We start from the raw sequence: 20,264 nt of genomic DNA, 5'->3' as shown, positions 1-20,264 counted from the left end.
GCTTTAAGCAAGAATATATATGTGTGGAAATTGATGACATGGAAATTGGCTCCCTTAAAACAATCGTTTGATAGATACCCAACAGGATTACATATTTTGTGTCCACCAAAAGACATGTACAAGAATATTCAAAGAAGCAATATTCATAATATTAGGTTGGTACAAAAGTGGTTGTGGTTTTGCCATTAAAAGTCATGGTTCAACACTGGGGGTAACTCAAATGCCCATTACCAGTAGAATGGAAAGATATGAATTATTATACAGTGAGAATCCTTAAACGTCAACTACATACAACAGCATAGATGAACCTCTCAAACAATGTTGAGTGAATCCTAGATACATTTACATGTGAAATAAATTTTAAAATATGTATTTAAAATTTTTATATATGTATGAAGTCAAAAATGGGCAAAACTAATCCATGGTGTCATAAATCAGGATATTATTTACTTTTTAGGATATTATGACTAGAATTAGAATAAGGGTGATTTGGAATGTTAGTGTATATTCTGTTTCTCAATCTGGGTGCTGATTATGTGAGTTTCTTCTGTTGGTGGATATTCATTTCATGTTTATGTTCTGAGTACAATTGACCCTTGAATAATACAAGTTTGAGGTACACAGGTCCACATATGTGTGGATTTTTTTCAATAAATATCTTGGAAGTTTTTTTGGAGCTTTGCAACAGTTTGAAAAAACTTGCAGATTGAATCGCGTAGCCTAGAAATAGTGAAAAAGTTAGGTATGTCACATGCATACAATATGTATAGACAGTAGTCTATTTTATCACCACCATAAAATATACACAAGTCTATTTTAAAAAGTTAAGATTTATCAAAACTTACCACACAAACACAGATTGTACATAGCACCATTTGCAGTCAAGAGAAATTTAAACAAATGTAAAGACTCAGTATTAAATCACAACTGCATAAAATTTACTGTAGTACATAACTTTACTACCGTAATTTCGGAGCCACCTCCTGTTGCTGTTGTGGTGAGCTCAAGTTTCATGAGTATCTGCTTAAAACGATGTGTGATGCGGTGAGCAGTTGGCCTCTCCAGTAAATTGCTTATTGCAGTAAAAAGTGATTTGCGGTTCTCAAGTATTTTTTGCGTGTGTTTAGTATAGTACAAAAAATCTTGAGTAACACCATAGGACACATAGGAGGTGCCACTAGTAATGCTGGAAGTGCTCCTAAGAAGCAGAGAAAGTCATAACCTTCTAAGATAAAGTTGAATTGTTTGTTATGTACCATAGATTGAGGTCTGCAGCTGTAGTACCCTGCCCTTTCAAGACAAATGAATCCAGTATAAGGACCATTGTAAACAATAATAATAAAGAGCCAGGCGTGGTGGCTCACGCCTGTAAACCCAGCACTTTGGGAGGCTGAGGCGGGTGGATCACTTGAGATCAAGAGTTTGAGACAAGCCTGGTCAACACAGTGAAACCCCGTCTCTACTAAAAATAAAAAAAATTAGCCAGGCGTGGTAGACAGTGCCTGTAATCCCAGCCACTGGGGAGGCTGAGGCATGAGAATCACTTGAACCCAGGAGGTGGGGTTTGCAGTGAGCCAGATTGCATCACTGCACTCCAGCCTGGCCAACAAAGCGAGACCCTTGTCTCAAAAGAAAGAAAAGAATACCAGGCGCAGTGGCTCACGCCTGTAATCCCAACACTTTGGGAGGTCAAGGTGGGTGGATTGCCTGAGGTCAGGAGCTCAAGACCAGCGTGGCCAACATGGTGAAACCCCGTCTCTACTAAAAATACAACAACTAGCTGGGCATGGTGGTGCGCGCCTGTAATCCCAGCTCCTCCTGTAATCCCAGCCCTCAAGGGACTGAGGCAAGAGAATTGCTTGAACCCAGTGGGGCAGAGGTTGCAGTGAGCCAAGATCGTGCCACTGCCTTCCAGCCTGGGCAATAGAGTGAGACTGTCTCAAAAAATAAAGAAAGAAAAGAAGGAAATTTTGAAGCTGTTGTTGCAGCTGCACTAGCAAATGCAAAAACTTTGTACTTTTTGTGAAATACCTTTTGTCCGGTATGCAGCTTTTATCCGGATGCAAGATTGCTATAAGAAAGGCATACCTGTAGACTCCAATACAATTCAAGAAAAAATGAAGTCATTATATGACAAAGCAGAAGGAATTTAACGCCAGCAAAAGATGGTTTGATAATTTTAGAAAGAGGTTTGGCTTAAAAAATATCAAGATAGGGCCAGGCGCGGTGGCTCACGCCTGTAATCCCAGCATTTTGGGAGGCCAGGGTGGGCGGATCACGAGGTCATGTGATCGAGACCATCCTGGCTAACACGGTGAAACCCCATCACTACTAAAAATACAAAAAATTAGCCGGGCATGGTGGCAGTACTTGTAGTCCAGCTACTCGGGAGGCTGAGGCAGGAGAATGGCGTGAGCCCAGGAGGCGGAGTTTGCAGTGAGCCGAGCCTGGGTGACAGCACTCCAGCCTGGGTGACAGAGCAAGACTCCATCTCAAAAAAAAATCAAGATAACAAGAGAAGCAGCTTCTGACAACCAAGAGGCAGCAGACAAGTTCCCAAACACCATTAAGAAAATCACTGGACAGAGGCCAGGCACTATGGCTCATGTCTGTAATCCCAGCACTTTGGGAGGCCAAGGTGGTAGGATTGCTTGAGGCCAGGAGTTTAAGACCAGCCTGGGCAACAGAGCAAGACCCCATCTCTAAAAAACAAACAAAACATTGGCCAGGCATGGTGGCACACATTTGTAGCCCTACCTTCTTGGGAGACTGAGGTAGGAGGATTGCTTGAGCCCAGGAGTTCAAGGCTGCAGTGAGCTATTGATTATGCCACAGCACTCCAGCCTGGGTGACAGAGCAAGACCCTGTCTCAAAAAAAAAAAAAAAAAAAGAAGCCACTGGGGAGAAAGGTAATCTTTCATTCTCCTTTGTCATTTCTATTACCTAAAAGTTTTACCACTTCTTTCCAGGACTACTGCTGTGTGGTTATACTGCATCTAGTCTAGACAGAATATTTAACCTCTCTGTACCTTAGTTTCTTCATCTGTAAAATGATGATGATAATGGTAGCAAACTTAATTGGGTTAAAGTGAAATTGTTTTTTTTTTTGTTTTTTTTTTTGAGATGGAGTTGCGTCACGCAGGCTAGAGTGCAGTGGCATGATCTCGATTCACTGCAAGCTCTGCCTCCCAGGTTCACACCATTCTCCTGCGAGTAGCTGGGACTGCAGGCACTGGCTACCATGCCCGGCAAATTTTTTTGTATTTTTTGTAGCGATGGGGTTTCACCGTGTTAGCCAGGATGGTCTCGATCACCTGACCTCGTGATCCGCCCGCCTCAGCCTCCCAAAGTGCTGGGACTACAGGCGTGAGCCACCGCGCCCGGCCAGGTTAAATTAAATTTTAATGAGTAAGCATACATAAGGGGCTTAGAAGAATTCCTAGTATATGCTTGATGCAGTGGCATACACCTATAGTTGTAGCCACTCAGGAGGCTGAGATAGGAGAATCGCTTGAGCCCAGGAGTTTGGGGTTGTAGTGCGCCAAGACTGTGATTGTGTATAGCCATTGCACTCCAGTCTAGGCAATGTAGTAAGATAGTTTCTAGTACATGATAAATGCTCAATAAGTGTAGCCTATTTCAAGTCTTGCCCTTCTTCCAGTCCATTTCTCATACTGCTGCCAAAGTGATCTTTGCAAAATATGCATTAGACAGATCATGTCAATACCCTCCTTAAAATTATTCAAGATTAAAAGTATTCAAGATAGGCCGGGTGCGGTGGCTCACGCTTGTAATCCCAGCACTTTGGGAGGCCGAGGCGGGAGGATCACGAGGTCAGGAGATCGAGACCATCCTGGCTAACATGGTGAAACCCCGTCTCTACTAAAAATACAAAAAATTAGCTGGGCGTGGTGGCGGGTGCCTGTAGTCCCAGCTGCTCGGAGAGGCTGAGGCAGAAGAATGGCATGAACCCGGGAGGCAGAGCTTGCAGTGAGCCGAGATCGCACCACTGCACTCCAGCCTAGGCAACAGAGTGAGACTCCGTCTCAAAAAAAATTCAAGATAAAATCAAAATTTTTTACCATTTTATGGTCTGGGCCTTACTCACTTCTCCACCTTCTCACAGTATGCTCTATTCTTGTTTCTGTATTTTAATCATACAAAATACTGTGGTTTCTCACTATTTATCCTTTCATATATCAGGGTTTTTCACTCTTTGAATTTTAGAAAATGGTTGAATGTTCTTTCATCATTTTTCTTTAAATTTCTTGAAGCTCAGTTGAAGAGGAAAATTCGCAAAAAGTCAAACTGGTACTTAGGCACCATAAAAAAGCGAAGGAAGATTTCACAGGCAAAGGATGATAGCCAGAATGCCATAGATCACAAAATTGAGAGTGACACAGAGGAAACTCAAGACACAAGTGTAGATCATAATGAGACCGGAAACACAGGAGAGTCTTCGGTGGAAGAAAATGAAAAACAGCAAAATGCCTCTGAAAGCAAACTGGAATTGAGAAATAATTCAAATACTTGTAATATCGAGAATGAGCTTGAAGACTCTAGGAAGACTACAGCATGTACAGAATTGAGAGACAAGATTGCTTGTAACGGAGATGCTTCTAGCTCTCAGATAATACATATTTCTGATGAAAATGAAGGAAAAGGTACGTCTTTTTCAATTAAAATAATTTACTGATTTTAAAAGATATTTCAAAGTTTCTAAACACCTAATTGCATCTTAGTTTATTGCTTTTTGCTTGCCTTTCAGAGAGCAGATGTTAGTTAATTAGAAAACAATAGCATTATCTTTACTATTGAGCTAGTAAGGATAGTTACAAGCTGTGGCATCAAACAGACCTAGATTTGAGCCTCCAGTTCACTACTTAGTAGCTTGTGACCTTTGGCAAGATACTTAACTTGTCAGCCTGATTGCTCATCTGCAAAACTGGGGTAGATAAGATAGTTGCTTGGTAATGAGGTATTTTTAAGATTAAATGTAACAAACTAAAGCATATGATACCCTTTCATTTTTAAGCAAGATAAGAGTCTGCTATGATTCTTGCTGAGTGGTATGAACAACTCTTACCCCGATCATTTTTCTATCCCTTATTGTAGGTTAAGTCCAAGATTATTTATATTTATTCCACTGATCCTGCTCCCCAAATTTTCTATTTAGAATTGTTGTCATTTGGATCTTCTGGAGCCCTTGACAGTAGATTTGTTTGGATTTTAGAAAAGCCAAACATTGTTTAATCATACAAAGCAAAATAGTGGATAATGGGGCCAAAAATTTATTTTGGTCAAAAATAAGCATTGACTAAGTTAATGGACTTTTTTTTTTTAGTGGCTGATACACTGAATGCAAGCCTTTTGCAAGGGCTTCTTTGACATGAGCTCTAAGTGTATTTGAGTAATTAGCAATAATAGACTAGGATATACTTTCTAGTGTGAATATTTTAAATGTTAATCTTCTGGCTGTATAATATGTTTTGGTTTGAATCAGATTTGTTTTATTTTTCTTTTATCATTTTCTTTTTAAAAAGAATACTGTTTAGCAGTACAGGTACTTGCTTCGATATCAGGAAGTCTGAGTTCTTATCCTGGCTCTCACAGCAATTAGATGTATATCCTTAGAAAAGTCTCTCTTCACGGTCAGGCGTGGTGGCTCACACCTGTAATCCTAACACTTTGGGAGGCTAAGGTGGGTGGATCACGAGGTCAGGAGTTCAAGACCAGCCTAGCCTATATGGTGAAACCCCATCTCTACTAAAAATACAAAAATTAGCTGGGCTTGGTGGCTAACGCCTGTAGTCCCAGCTGCTCTGGAGGCTGAGGCAGGAGAATCGCCTGAACCCGGGAAGTGGAGGCAGAGGTTGCAGTGAGCTGAGATCATGCCACTGCACTCCAGCCTGGGTGACAGAAAGACTCCGTCTCAAAAAAAAAAGAAAGAAAGAAAAGTCTCTTCACCTCTCCTGGCCTTATTTTTCTCATTTATCATTGAATGTATTGTTCTAAATCATGGATCAGCAGACTTCTTTAAAGAACCAAATACCAGATAGTTAAATACTTTAGCCTACACAGGGGCCCATACAATCTTGGTCTCTGTGACAACTACTCAACCCTGCTGGGAAAACTACATTGACAGTAGATAAAATGGATATGGCTGGGTTGGTTGGTTTGTTTTGAGACAGAGTCTTGCTCTGTCATCCAGGCTGGATTTCAGTGGCATGATCTCTGCTCACTGCAACTTCTGCCTCCTCGGCTCAAACGATCCTCCAACCTCAGCCTCCCAAGCAGCTGGGACTATAGGCATGTACCACCATGCGCAGCTAATTTTTTTTTTTTTTTTTTTTTTTTTAAAGAGATGGGGTTTTTCCATGTTGCCCAGGCTGGTCTTGAACTCCTGGACTCAAGGAATTCACCTGCCTTGGCCTCCCAAAGTGCTGGGATTACAGGCAGGCTGTGTTCTAATAAAACGTAATTTACAATGGTGGGCCAGATTTTGACCATGGGTGGTATTTTACAACCCCTGTTCTAGATTATTGAGGTCCCTTCTAGCTTTTCAGTTCTGTGTGTCTTGTGCTCAAGTAGAAGACATTCTAACCTGTTGAGAATCCCCTTGAAATACTCAATATGAAACATACTTCTCAAACTGTCCTTAATTTTTGAGTGTATGAGTGGCAGTATCTTAATCTTAGAACGAGTTAATAAGCCAGAATTGCTGTTTATGTCCTTAGTAAACATGCCCTGTTTAATCTGCCTAATATTATTATTTATTTTAGGCATCATAATATCTATGGACCAAATAATAATTGTTTGACTTTTCATTCTAGAAATGTGTGTTCTGCGAATGACTCGAGCTAGACGCTCCCAGGTAGAACAGCAGCAGCTCATCAGTGTTGAAAAGGCTTTGGCAATTCTTTCTCAGCCTACACCCTCACTTGTTGTGGATCATGAGCGATTAAAAGTATGTAAATTGAAATCATAATGCTTTTACTCTGCAGATTAGTAATCCCCAAACACTGGCTTGTGACTAGTAGCATTCTGGCTACATGGGATTTACATGAAAAAGTAAAACTTTTTTTCCTCCAAGCTTCCCTTTACTGTTCTTCTCCTTCTCCTGTTCCAAATTAAGAATAGGTCAGGCGCAGTGGCTCACGCCTGTAATCCCAGCACTTTGGGAGGCTGAGGTGGGCGGATCACCTGAGGTCAGGAGTTCGAGACCAGCCTGGCCAACAGTGTGAAACCCTGTCTTTACTAAAAATAAAAAATTAGGCTGGGCGCAGTGACTCATGCCTGTAATCCTAGCACTTTGGGAGGCTAAGGTGGGCGGATCACGAGGTCAGGAGATTGAGACCATCCTGGCTAACACGGTGAAACCCCATCTCTACTAAAAATACAAAAACAAAATTAGCTGGGCGTGGTGGCTGGCGCCTGTAGTCCCAGCTACTCGGGAGGCTGAGACAGGAGAATGGCGTGAACCCAGGAGGTGGAGCTTGCAGTGAGCCGAGGTTGTGCCACTGCACTCCAGCCTGGGCGATAGAGCGAGACTCTGTCTCAAAAAAAAATAAATAAATAAATAATAGCTAAAACAAAAAATTAGTTAGGTGTGGTGGTGGGCACCTGTATTCCCAGCCTACTGGGGAGGCTGAGACAGGAGAATCACTTGAACCCAGAGGTGGAGGTTGCAGTAAGCCGAGATCGTGCCCTCCAGCCTGGATGACAAGAGCAAAACTCTGTCTCAAAAAAAAAAAAAAAGAATTATTACTATTATTTTTTAATATAAAATAGATTTTTAATTCTTAAAAAAAAATAGACAAAGTCTCACTGTGTTGCCCAGTCTGGTCTCGAACTCCTGAGCTCAAGTAATCCTCCCGCCTCAGCCTCCCAAAATGCTAGGATTATAGGCATGAGCCACCATGCCTGGCCCAAAATTAAGAATTATATCCAAGGATCTGTGGTAGGAATCAGAGAGAAAATAGCTAAGTGATTCTGATAGCTGTCAGGTTTTCTGTTGCTCATTCTATTCCCCTGCCTGTTCCCCTAAATTGAATTTTTATTCTAACCACTGTAATAAAATGACATCCTAATAGCTAATAATACTTGCCTTTGTTAAATTGAATTCTTCTTGCCATATCTGTAACACTTGACACTATAGATAACTCTTCTTCCTTGACTGTTGTGTCCTTAAATCATCCTTGCCTTCAACTACTTTTGTAAGCTCCTCAGGGTTTTTCTGATCATTTGCTCTATTATTCTGTACTTTTGGAATAGCCATCACCTCTGTAATGGTGAACCTACATCTGGAACCCCACACCCTGACACACCTAAACAACGGTCTTATCTCCTCAACCAACAACTTGGATGTGTTACAGTTGCCTTAACATATTTGAAATAAGATTGATTTTTTGCCCCTTTCCTTCAAAAGTAAAAACATTTTGCATCCCAATTCCAATTTACCTGTTTTATTTTGGCCACATTTCAAGTCTGAAAACATTATATGTTTATCAGAGATACATTATTTGTCATACAGATAAGAGTTTTGGCATTTTAGAGGGAAATCTGCCCTGTTTAAGTACAAAGTGAACCTGTTAGTACTAATGAACTTAGGAAAGCCTTTCTCTTGAATGTAGCAGAGCTAATAAGAACTTGATGTCTACACTTCTTAGAGAAGGAAGCAGCAATATTCCTGGAGTAGTTTCTCTCAAAAAACTGTAGTCTTTCTGAAAAACTCTATTTAAAAATATGTGTGGAACTGAAAACCCATGTAAATCTCATGACAGTGAAATGTATTCCTAGTGCTGAAACAGGAACTTGTGTGTAAGTTCACCGTGTTATGTTGTTTGGGGTTAAGAGTAGCAATTATTATTTTACTTAATTTTTATAAATTTTACAGCTTTGTTCTGCTCAATATACATGTATGTCATTCAGAGTCAATTAAATTCATTACTGAGACTATTTCAATTGACTTTTTCTGATCATATAACCCATCAAAATAGACTATGTAATAGTACCATATATCCATTAGGCATGCAATAAATAATGGCCTTTTATGAGAGGATATACTTGCTATAGAATAATTTGTATAAAGGATGTAGTTGGAGGTGACTATTTAATGTATTAAATTGCAGTTTTTAACTTGCTGATCTAAATTATTGGTCCCATACATTGTTTTTATGACCATTACCTATGGCCATTTTAGTTGGTTTTTACTTAACTATAATGGTGTGTTTTTGTTAATTATGAGGTAATGGCAGCATATTCTGGTAGGGCCAGACTTGAAGAATTACAGAAATCCAGTAAGTCCACCATTTTAGTCATGAGAAAAAAAAACACTTAGCAGATGGAAAATCCTTTTTATATAAGAACCCTGAAGTGGTGAGGTAGTTCACCATTTATGTAGTATCTTTTTTAGTTTCACATAATAAAATTAGTTAAAATGTACTTATACTATCATTAAATCCCCTGCAAAAAAACTTTGCTTTTCTCCTGTTAATCTAAATTGAGGTTAGTTTTTAATTTGTTTGTAGATGCTTATGGCTAGACTTAGAATTGGCAATCCCCTCAGCTCTAGTTTTTAGAATATGAGTTACTCAGGGTCAAGGCCAGGATTATAGCTAGACTTAAGTACATTTAAATGTCAGAGCCACTGCCAGAGGCTGCCCTGTGTCATCAGATGGCTTGGTCTACCCTCTGTCAGGCTTGTAATAATTGCCCAAACCTTCTAAATTAAGTATCTTGTCTGAGGAAGTTTCTCTCTCACACATATTGACACTCATATTTTCTTTTAGAATCTTTTGAAGACTGTTGTTAAAAAAAGTCAAAACTACAACGTATTTCAGTTGGAAAATTTGTATGCAGTAATCAGCCAATGTATTTATCAGCATCGCAAGGACTATGATAAAACATCACTTATTCAGGTAAACTCTTGAGTGGAAACTTTTTACAAATGCTCTTGTGGTCACATTAATATATCACTTATGTAGGATTGTTGAGGCTTTATGTAATCTGTGTAAGAAACTGATTGTTAGAACTTAAAGACCATCTTTCTATTTCCAAAGTTGATGTCCCATTCCATAAAGATCATTTTTAATATGTGGATTATGAATTATTTCTAAATGCAAGTGAGTTTAGTATTTTTCCAGTCTATAACTTAATTTGTTTGTTTGTTTATTTATTTATTTATTTATTTATTTAGAGACAGGGTCTCTGTCGCCCAGGCTGGAGTGCAGTGGTGCGATCTCAACTCACTCACTGCAACCTCCACCTCCCAGGTTCAAGTGATCCTCCTGCCTCAGCCTCCCAAGTAGCTGGGACCACAGGCACCTACCATCATGCCCAGCTAATTTTTGTGTTTTTTGTAGAGATGAGGTTTCACTATGTTGCCCACGCCGATCTTGAGCTCCTGAGCTCAAGCCATCCAGCCACCTCAGCCTCCCAAAGTACTGGAATTACAAACGTGAGCCACTGCACCCAGCCAATAGTTTGTGTCTTTAATAAATAGTGGAACATAAACTATGAATACCCTTTTTGTGTGTATGTATTAATGAAGAATAATAGCTTCTTTTGAGACTTGTCAGCCAGGCACAGTGGCTCATGCCTGTAATCCCAGCACTTTGGGAAGCCAAGGCGGGTGGATTGCTTGAGCCCAGGAGTTCAAGACTAGCCTGGCCAACATGGTGAAACCCCGTGTCTACTAAAACAACAAAAACTAGCCAGATGTGGTGGTGTGCACCCATAGTCCTAGCTACTCGGGTGGCTGAGGCATGAGAATCACTTGAACCTGGGAGGCAGAGGTTGCAGTGAGCCAAGATCAAGCTACTGCACTCCAGCCTGGCTGACAGAGTAAGACTCTGTATGACCAAAAAAAAAAAAAAAAAGACTTATGTACTTAATCTTCCTTTATAGTAGGTATTATAGTGTTAATTAGAGCATTAATACTTATTTTTGAGACAGGATCTTTCTCTGTCACCCAGGCTGGAGTGCAGTGGCAAGAACATAGCTCACTATAACCTGGAACTCCTGAGCTCAGGCAATCCTGCCTCAGCTTCTCAAGTAACTGAGATTATAGGCAAGCACCACCACACTGGGCTAATTTTTAAATTTTTTGTAGAGATGGAGGTTTTGCTGTGTTGCCTAGGATGGTCCCAAATTCCTAGCTTCAAGCAGTCCTCCCGCCTCAGCCTCCCAAAGTGCTGGCATTAACAGGCAGGAGCCACCATGCCTGGCCTTATTATTTTTAATAACAGATCATTTCACTAGAGAGTGCTAAATTTTAAAAAAAGATATTACTTACATATGCGTATTATTGGTAACTACAAAATATAAAAATGATACCCATTAGTATATATATAGTATTTAGTATACCTACTAAAGTATACTATGTAGTATATATATAATATTGATACCTAGAAAGTGTAAAATACTAAACTCTAACTACATCAGTACCTTGATTAATACTACTTGAATTTCACATAAGATGACTGCACCCCAGACTCATTTCAAAGTTATTTAAATAATGAAGTCCTACAGGTAAAATCAGTTTATGTGGCAGTCTTAAATACTGAACTGAATGTTTATTTTCACTATCAAATATATACCCGAATATTAATATTCTTAAGGTTGTTTACTGAAAAAGTAATGAAATGTTTCTTTAGCTTATTCCATATTGAAACTTACTATTTGCTCTTCCTCCCCTTTATCTAGAAAATGGAGCAAGAGGTAGAAAACTTCAGTTGTTCCAGATGATGATGTCATGGTATCGAGTATTCTTTATATTCAGCTCCTATTTAAGTCATTTTTGTCATGTCCGCCTAATTGATGTAGTATGAAACCCTGCATCTTTAAGGAAAACATTAAAATAGTAAAATAAAAGTATTTAAACTTCCCTGATATTTATGTACATATTAAGATAAATGTCATGTGTAAGATAACTGATAAATATTGGAACTTTGCTAGAACAAGACCCTGTAGTAATAGTAATAATAGTTGAAGTTTGGCCAACTCTTAATAAAGTTATTTTGGTAACTAATGTTTTATGGCACTTAAGAATAATTAGCAGCGTTAAATTTTGTTTGTATTAAGCACTTTTAATTTTATCCTTCCTAAAAATAGTTTATTGTATCTGACAAGAAACTTACTTAACCATTGTGTCCTTCCCATCTTTTTTGTCATCTTTGTTTTCTTTAAATGCCCTCCTCCCATCTGCCTTGAGATTCCCTTGTCTTCACTTAAAAGCCAGAGTGCAAGTCATGATTTGCGGGAGGGCTCTTGAACAACTTCTGGCTGCACCACAATTCTGTACTTGAGTATCACAGTTATTGTTTTTGAGACAAACATTTTTATAATTCTAATTTGGGTTAATAAAGATTTTAAATATTTCTTGGTTTACTTTTGTAATTATATACACAACAAATGTATTAATAACTACCTTGTTAAACACCTTTTAATAGCACAAAGTTTTTATATTTGCAAGCTGTTGATATCTTTCTAAAACTGTGTTTAGGTTATATTCTATTGATACTTTTTATATACAATTTTATAAATATAAATATTATAATTTTATATTAATCATACCAAAAATACATTTCTTAAGGTTAAAAGCATGCACTTCCATGCATACTTGCTTTTAGGGAGAGTGGGGAGAAGACATTCTAATAATCAGTTTGTGAAATAGCTTCTGTTGGAAACCTTTTGAGGGGAATAAGGAATGGTCATCTAAAATGAGAGATTCTGGATTTTAATGCAGTTCAAAGTTGAGCTGTATTTTTGTTGTTGATTTATCTGGATTTTTTTTAAAGCCTTCTAAAACCCAGTAAATTCAATACCTTAATTAGTACATACTGTCTTATGTAATGCATAAAGCAATGCCAGTCACTGAGAACATTTAAATATGTCTATATTCCTGGAGATACACATTCTCATTTTTGTTGGTTTATTATAAATTATTCTTCTAGATGCATCTTTTATAACTAGGATTTCATTTTGTGTGTATAGCTTATGTAATAAATTTTAAAGGTGAAAACTGTCTCTTAAATTTGTTTCTATTTCTTAAGTATTTTAAAACATAGCAAAGATAATTCAGTGCAAAAGAAGTGTAAAGTCTGTTCTTTCATATATTACTGTGAAAATTTAAAGTGCTGTTGACACTGGAATGTTTTTATATGGTACATGTATTTTAGGTACAACGACTAAAGTGCTTCCTGAAATGTCTTCTACAGATTTTAGAAGTGTTATGTCTACATTCCTATGTAGTTTGAAAACCATGCTGAAATTGCAGTGTTGAATGTTATCTCTCATTTGTTGCTCAAAAGTGCAGTTAAGGCAAGAAAAACAAAAGGAACTCAGAAAGGAAAAAGTGAAATTCTCTTTATTTACAAATGCCATGATTTTATATGTAGGAAATCCTTTTTTGAGACAGAGTCTCGCTCTGTCGCCTAGGCTGGAGTGCAATGGCATGATCTCGGCTCACCACAACCTCTTCCTCCCAGGTTCAAGCGATTCTCCCGCCTCAGCCTCTTGAGTAGTTGGGACCACAGGTGTATACCACCACTCCCAGCTAATTTTTGTATTATGTAGGAAATCCTGAAGAATCCACAAAAAATCTGTTAGAGGTAGTAAAAGAACTCAGCAGGCTGGATGTGGTGGTGCATGCCTGTAATCCCAGAACTTTGGGAGGCCAACGTGGGTGGATCGCTTGAGCTCAGGAGTTCAGGGCCAGCCTGGACAACATGGTAAAACCCTGTCTCTACAAAAAAAAATACAATCATTAGCTGGGCATGGTGGCACATACTTGTAGTCCCAGCTATTCCCTGGGAGGCTGAGGGCAGGAGGTCAAAGCTGGAGCCCAGGAGGTCAAAGCTGCAGTGAGCCAAGATTGTACTACTGTACTTCAGCCTGGGTGGCAGAGTGAGACTCTGTCTTTAAAAAAAAAAAAAAATCAGCAGAGTTACAAGATAGAAAACATACTAAAATCAGTTGTATTTCTATATACTAGCAATGAAGAGTCCAAAAGGAAAATTATGAAAGCAATTTTACTTATAATAACATCTAAAACAGTAAACACCTAGGAATAAATTTAACCAAGGATATATAAGAACTTAACATACTGATAACTACAAACTGTTGCCAAAAGAAATTAAGTAAGACCTAAATAAACAGAAAGACAGCCTGTATTCATGGTTTGGAAGACAGTACTGGTTAAGATGGCAGTAATCCCCAAAGCGACTACAGATTCAATGCAATTTCCATCAAAATCCCAATGGCCTTTTTTTGAAAAATAGGAAAGTAAATCCTAAAAATCATGATGTATTGCAAGGTACCCTGAATAGCCCAAAAAATCTTGAAAAAGGAGAGAACTCACTTCCTGACTTTGAAACTTACTACAAAGCTACATATATTAAAGCAGTATAATACAGGCGTAAGGTTAGACATATAGGTCAATGGAATAGAAAGTCCAGAAATAAACCAATATATCTATGGTCACTTGATTTTCAACAAAAGTGCCCACATGTATTCAATAGGAAAGAACCATTTCTTCAACAGATGGTGCTGGAACAACTGGATATTCACATGCAAAAGAATGAAGTTAGATCCCTATCTGAGAATAGCTAATGCGTGCTGGGCTTAATACCTAGGTAATGGGTTGATGTGTGCAGCAAACCACCATGGCAGTCGTTTACCTGTGTAACAAACCTGCACATCTTGCACATTTACCCCAGAACTTAAAAGTTGATTTTAAAAAAAAACACAACAAAATGGATTAAAGACCTAAGTTGAATAGCTAAAAGTAAAATTCTTAGAAGAAAACAAGGACATTTTCATGACCTTGAGTTTGGCAGTTAGATAAATTGGACTTCATCAAAATTTTAAAACTTTGTGCTTCAACAAATAATGTATATAACTGCTAAAACTCAACAACAAAAAGACAACCCAATGGATGTGGATATTTTTGATGACATTAACAATATTTAGGATACCAGGCAAGTATTTTGGAAGATAGCTATTTTGGAATAGTCTAATGTTTTTCTCATGACCAGACCAGGACTATGGGTTTGGGGAAGGAAGGCAAAGTGGTCATATCAAGGTTGCCTACTAGTGATGTGATTCTTGACTATTGGTTGACTTTGATCACCAAGTTAAATAGTATTTCTCAGGTTTCTCCTCCGAAAAATTAATCTTTTCTGAACTATACTTCTCTCTTTTGAACTGTACTCTGAAAAGAAGTCACACAATGAACAGCCCACTCTTAAGGAGTGAGGAGTTACACTCTGCCATTTATTTTTAGGCCAGTTCTATCAGTGATCCCTAAATGTACACATTGTAGAGTTAATTGAGCTTATTTTAGACTCATGTCTTCTCCCTACTACTCCCCACCTTATATACAGAATATTTTATTGTTCAAAGTAATGTAATTAAGAGATTGCTCCCTGACATTGAGGAAAAGATTGCCAACTTGCCTCCTAATATCCATTCTTCCGTTATTTGTAACAAAGTCCCATTTGGAAAGTTATGTTTCATCCATTGCAGCAAAATATGGCCACGTGACTAAATTCTAGCCAATGAGATAGGGAATTGCACACAGTTTCTAGGAAAGCTCTGGAAGGGCAAGGATGAGAGTACTTTCTGCCTTCTGAGCTTCCTATACACACAGACACATATATACATATATACAGTTAAGAAGCATCTCTGTATGTGTGTGTGCATGATAATTTTAGGGAATTGCTGTTCAGTATCCTTGAGTGGATCTCTGTTACTGATAGTGGAATGTAATTCTTAACCAGTAAAAGCATATAAAATAAATATGTATTTTTTTCAACTTTCATTTACTATAAGCAGCAGATCCTGAGCAAGGCCTTTAGAGACCCTCAAGCATAAAAAATATTGTCTCCAATTCTTACATGTATTTTTTAATTTATTGTTAACATCTTTATTGAGGTATAATTTATATATCATAAAATTCACTGATCTTAACAGTACAATTTAATGATTGTTAGTAAATTTACAGAGTTGTGCAACTATCAGCATGAATCAGTTTTAGAACATTTCCATCTCCCCAAAAGAGAGATTTCCAATCTCTTCCTCGTGCCCATTTGCAGTCAGGCCTCCTACCCCCAACCCCAGGCATTCCCTAACCTACTTTCTGTCTCTATAGATTTGCATTTTCTGGACAGTTCATGTAAATGAAATAATATATAGTCTTTTACATCTGGATTCTTTCACTTAACATAATGTTTTTGAAATTCATCAGTGTTGTAGCATGTATCAGTAATTTGTTATGTTGTATTGTGGGATAGTATTTCATTGTACGGATATGCCCCTTTTGCCTATTCATCCACAGTTGATGGACATTTGGATTGCTTCACATTTTGGCTAATATGAATAGTACTGCTGTGAATATTTACATGCAAGTCATTGTGTGACTTATGTTTTCATTTCTCTTGGATAGATACCTGGGATTAGAATTGCAGAATTATATGGTAAATTTATGATTATCTTAAACTGCTCTCCAAAGAGGCTGCTACATTTCCACTGGCACTACGAGGGTTCCACCTTGTCCACATTCTTACCACCCTTGTTATCATCTGTCCTGTTTTTTGTTGTTTGCCTTTGTGTGTGTGTGTGTGTGAGACAGAGTCTTGCTCTAACACCCAGGCTGGAGTGCAGTGGTGCAATCTCAGCTCACTGCAACCTCCACCTCCCGGGTTCAAGCGTTTCTCCTGCCTCAGCCTCCTGAGTAGCTGGAACCACAGGCATTCACCACCATGCCCAGCTAACTTTTGTATTTTTACTAGAGATAGGGTTTCGCCATGTTGGTCAGGCTGGTCTCGAACTCCTTGCCTTAAGTGATCCTCCTGCCTCAGCCTCCCAAAGTGCTAAGGTTACAAGGCATGAGCCACCAGGCCTGGCCTTGTCTGCTTTTAATAGCCATGCAGGTGGGTACAAAGTGGTACTCTTTGTGGTTGTTAACTGCATTGCTCTAATGATTAATGATGTTGAGAACATTTTTCATGTACTTATTAGCCATTCATATATCATCTTTGGTGAAATGGCCTTTTTTGAATATTTTGACCATTTTTTAATTGTTTCCTTATTATTGAGTTATGAGAGTCTTTATGTATTCACTTATTTTCAAGAGAGTCGCCAAGGCAGTTGGGAAAAAATAGTTACTTTTTAACAAATGGTGCTGGATTAATTGGATATTCACATGCAAAAAAAAAGGATGAAATTAGATCCTTACCTCACACCACATAAAACATTAACTCAAAATTGATCAGAGACCTGTCTATAAGAGCTAAAACTATAAAACTTTTAGAAGAGAGGATAAGAGGAAATCATCACGATCTTACTTTCTTTTTTATTTTTATTTTTTTATTATTTTTTTTTGAGATGGAGTTTTGCTCTTGTTGCCCAGGCTGGAGGGCAATGGTGCGATCTCAGCTTGCTGCAACCTCTGTCTCCCAGGTTCAAGTGATTCTCTTGCCTCAGCCTCCCGAGTAGCTGGGATTACAGGCATGCGCCACCACGCCCAGCTAATTTTTTTGTGTTTTTAGTAGAGACAGGATTTCTCCATGTTGGTCAGGCTGGTCTCGAACTCCCGACCTCAGGTGATGCGCCCACCTCGGCCTCCCAAAGTGCTGGGATTACAGGCCTGAGCCACCGTGCCCAGCCAATCTTTCTTTTTTCTATAGCTTCATATTTGAAGTGACACATCATGATGTTAAGTTAGGCAAAAAGTTCTTTGATATACTAAAATCACAATCCATAAAAAACACAAAAAATGATCAATTGGGCTTCAAAATTAAAACCATTTACACTCTGTATTTTCTCTATATATGTAAAGGGTCCTCGGCAATGACATTAAAAGAGAAAAGTTGCCAATTTCAGCTATTAGTTGATTACAATTGGAAATATCTGGATTTTTCAGGTAATGTAGGGATGCTGTCAAGGCCGAAGAGAATAGTTTTTTTGTTTGTTTTTTTGAAGTGCAGTGGCACAATCTTGGCTCACTGCAACCTTCGCCTCCCTGTTCAAGCTATTTTCCTGCCTCAGCTTCTCAAGTAGCTGGGATCACAGGTGTGTGCCACCACACCTGGCTAATTTTTGTATTTTTAGTGGAGAGAAGGTTTAACCATGTTGGCCAGGCTGGTCTCAAACTCCTGACCTCAGGTAATCCACCCGCCTCGGCCTCTTAAAGTGCTGGGATTAGAGCCGCCGCATCCAGCTCAGAAGAGTGTTTTTGCAGTTCACATGTTGCACAAAACCTTTGTGGTAAGCTGAGAAATTACCCCCTCCCCCACTCCCAGAGATATCTTTGTCCTAACCCCTGAAAACTGTGAACATTACATTATATGGCAAAACAAAAAAGGAGGAAGGGTTTCTTTTAGATTTTGAGATCTTGAAATAGGAGATTATCCTGGATTATCTCTGTGGGCCCCAAATCAATCACATGTATCCTTAAAAAAGGAGAGCAGAGGCAGATTTTATGCAGAAGGGAGAAGGCTGTGAAACCACAGAGTCAGAGATTGGTGTCCTGCAGCCACAAGCCAAGGTAATGTCAGCAGCCAACCACCAGAAGCTGAAGAAGCACACAACATTCTTCCCTAGATCCTCCAGAGTAGTGCAGCCCTGTCAATCCCTCGATTTTGGCCTAATGATACTGATTTCAGATTTCTGCCTCCAGAACTGTGAAAGAATTTTTTAAACCACCAAGATTGTGGTAACTTGTTACAACGTTTACAGAAAACTAACACAAACTTATACTAACACAAAACTGCCATTTTATAAACAATGCCTTTTCTTGCACATGTATCCCAGAACTTAAAGTATAATTTTAAAAAATAATAAAAGAAAAAAATGCCTTTTCTCTCCTCAGGGCTTCTGTTCAGGCTATATCCTCTGCCAGCAATAATTTTTCTCACCCACTGTCAACTCTCCTTTCACTTGACTACTTTAGGCATCAGAGATGGTCCAGAAAGATCTCCCTAAATCCCTAGGCTAAATTGGGACCTTTTAATTTCTCATAGCTTCCTGTATAAGTCCCTTCCACTTTTAAATTTAACATCAAGTATGCAGAATTAATCAGCATGCATTATGACACGCTTGTCATCGATTCATGCATGCCCCCGCCTTTTGAAAGTTTATTTTTTAAAATAATAAATGCCCATAAAAACCTGTTTCTTAAAAGGAACTAACCAAATCACCTATTGGACACATTAACCCATTACCACCCACTATAATTATAATCCTCAATCATTCATCATTCCTTGCTTTCTATTGTATGTAATTTTATTGCATCTGTGTGTTCCTACAAATCACGTTTTAAAATATCAGATTTTTACCTTAGAGAAAGGGTATTATGCTACTACATGTGTGATATTTTCTGGAGCTTCCTTTTTTCATGTAATGTTATTGCTAAAATTTTTTATAGGATTGCATATTGTATATCATTCGACTGCTATAGAATCCATTTTGTGAGTAAACCACAGTTTATTTATCAATCCACTTTACTGTGGGGCACTTAGAGTTTTTCCAGGTTTTGATTATTGTAAACTGTTTTAAGGACATTCTTGCACCTTCTGTCTGTTGTACGTGTTGTGCAAGAGATCCACTTGGGCATTAGGAAACACCATACTGAAGAGAGAATAACTCAATGAAAGATTATTGGTGTAGGGGAATGTCAAGTAGTCACTTGGCCCTAGTTACCTTTCCTAGGCTGTAATGGATGAGGAGTGGCTGCTGAAACCCAAAGGAAGTTGCGTGTAGTCTGCCACCTTGAGAAAAGCAGTGATTTGCAGTCACAGCATCTATTCAGCCCCAGGCAACATTACCTCATAAAGGGAACCAGGAGAAAAAGTGCTCTGACTTCACTCTCTTCTCTTCAGGCTCTTGCTAGGGTTTCCAGTTAGTCAAACAAGGTCAAAACCACACTTACAGAGCCCACTGCTGTAATCTATATGGTCAGCTTTCTGGAGCAGGGAGTAGAGTGAAGAAGGATGGAGGACAAATAAAATAATTGGCACAGTCTACCCCTTTTGCTCCCCTGTATCCACTTTTATTCTTTGTCCATGTGAAAAGTTTGTCTTTAACATCAGGGATATAAAAAGTCCATTAGATACTGAATCATTGTGTGACTATGTCATTTTACTCATTCCCACCTGAAACCGAAAATGATACCACAACCAGTGTTACTCATATAAGGTAATGGAGGTTGAAGGAAGAGAGAAGATCATTTAAAAACCGGCTGCTATAGTATTTACCTCCGT

At 38.6% G+C, this 20,264-nt stretch overlaps 1 protein-coding gene across 2 annotated transcripts in view; it reads left to right on the top strand.

Moving 5' to 3' along the window:
* The window catches only part of ATAD2 (ATPase family AAA domain containing 2), a 96,539-nt gene extending 83,515 nt beyond the window's left edge, over positions 1-13,024 (top strand). For both annotated transcript variants that reach the window (XM_055348718.2, XM_004047486.5), the window contains 4 exons: positions 4,275-4,664; positions 6,834-6,967; positions 9,792-9,920; positions 11,707-13,024. In XM_055348718.2, the coding sequence (XP_055204693.1) occupies positions 4,275-4,664; positions 6,834-6,967; positions 9,792-9,920; positions 11,707-11,748 (695 nt within the window). In that variant the 3' untranslated portion in view covers positions 11,749-13,024. The remainder of the gene's footprint in view (positions 1-4,274; positions 4,665-6,833; positions 6,968-9,791; positions 9,921-11,706) is intronic.
* Positions 13,025-20,264: the final 7,240 nt, after the last annotated feature.

The sequence above is a fragment of the Gorilla gorilla genome, chromosome 7, assembly GCF_029281585.2.
Source record: "Gorilla gorilla gorilla isolate KB3781 chromosome 7, NHGRI_mGorGor1-v2.1_pri, whole genome shotgun sequence".
Lineage (NCBI taxonomy): Eukaryota > Metazoa > Chordata > Mammalia > Primates > Hominidae > Gorilla > Gorilla gorilla.
The sequence above is the reverse complement of the archived record's forward strand: the minus strand, read 5'-3'. Positions and strand labels throughout refer to the sequence as shown.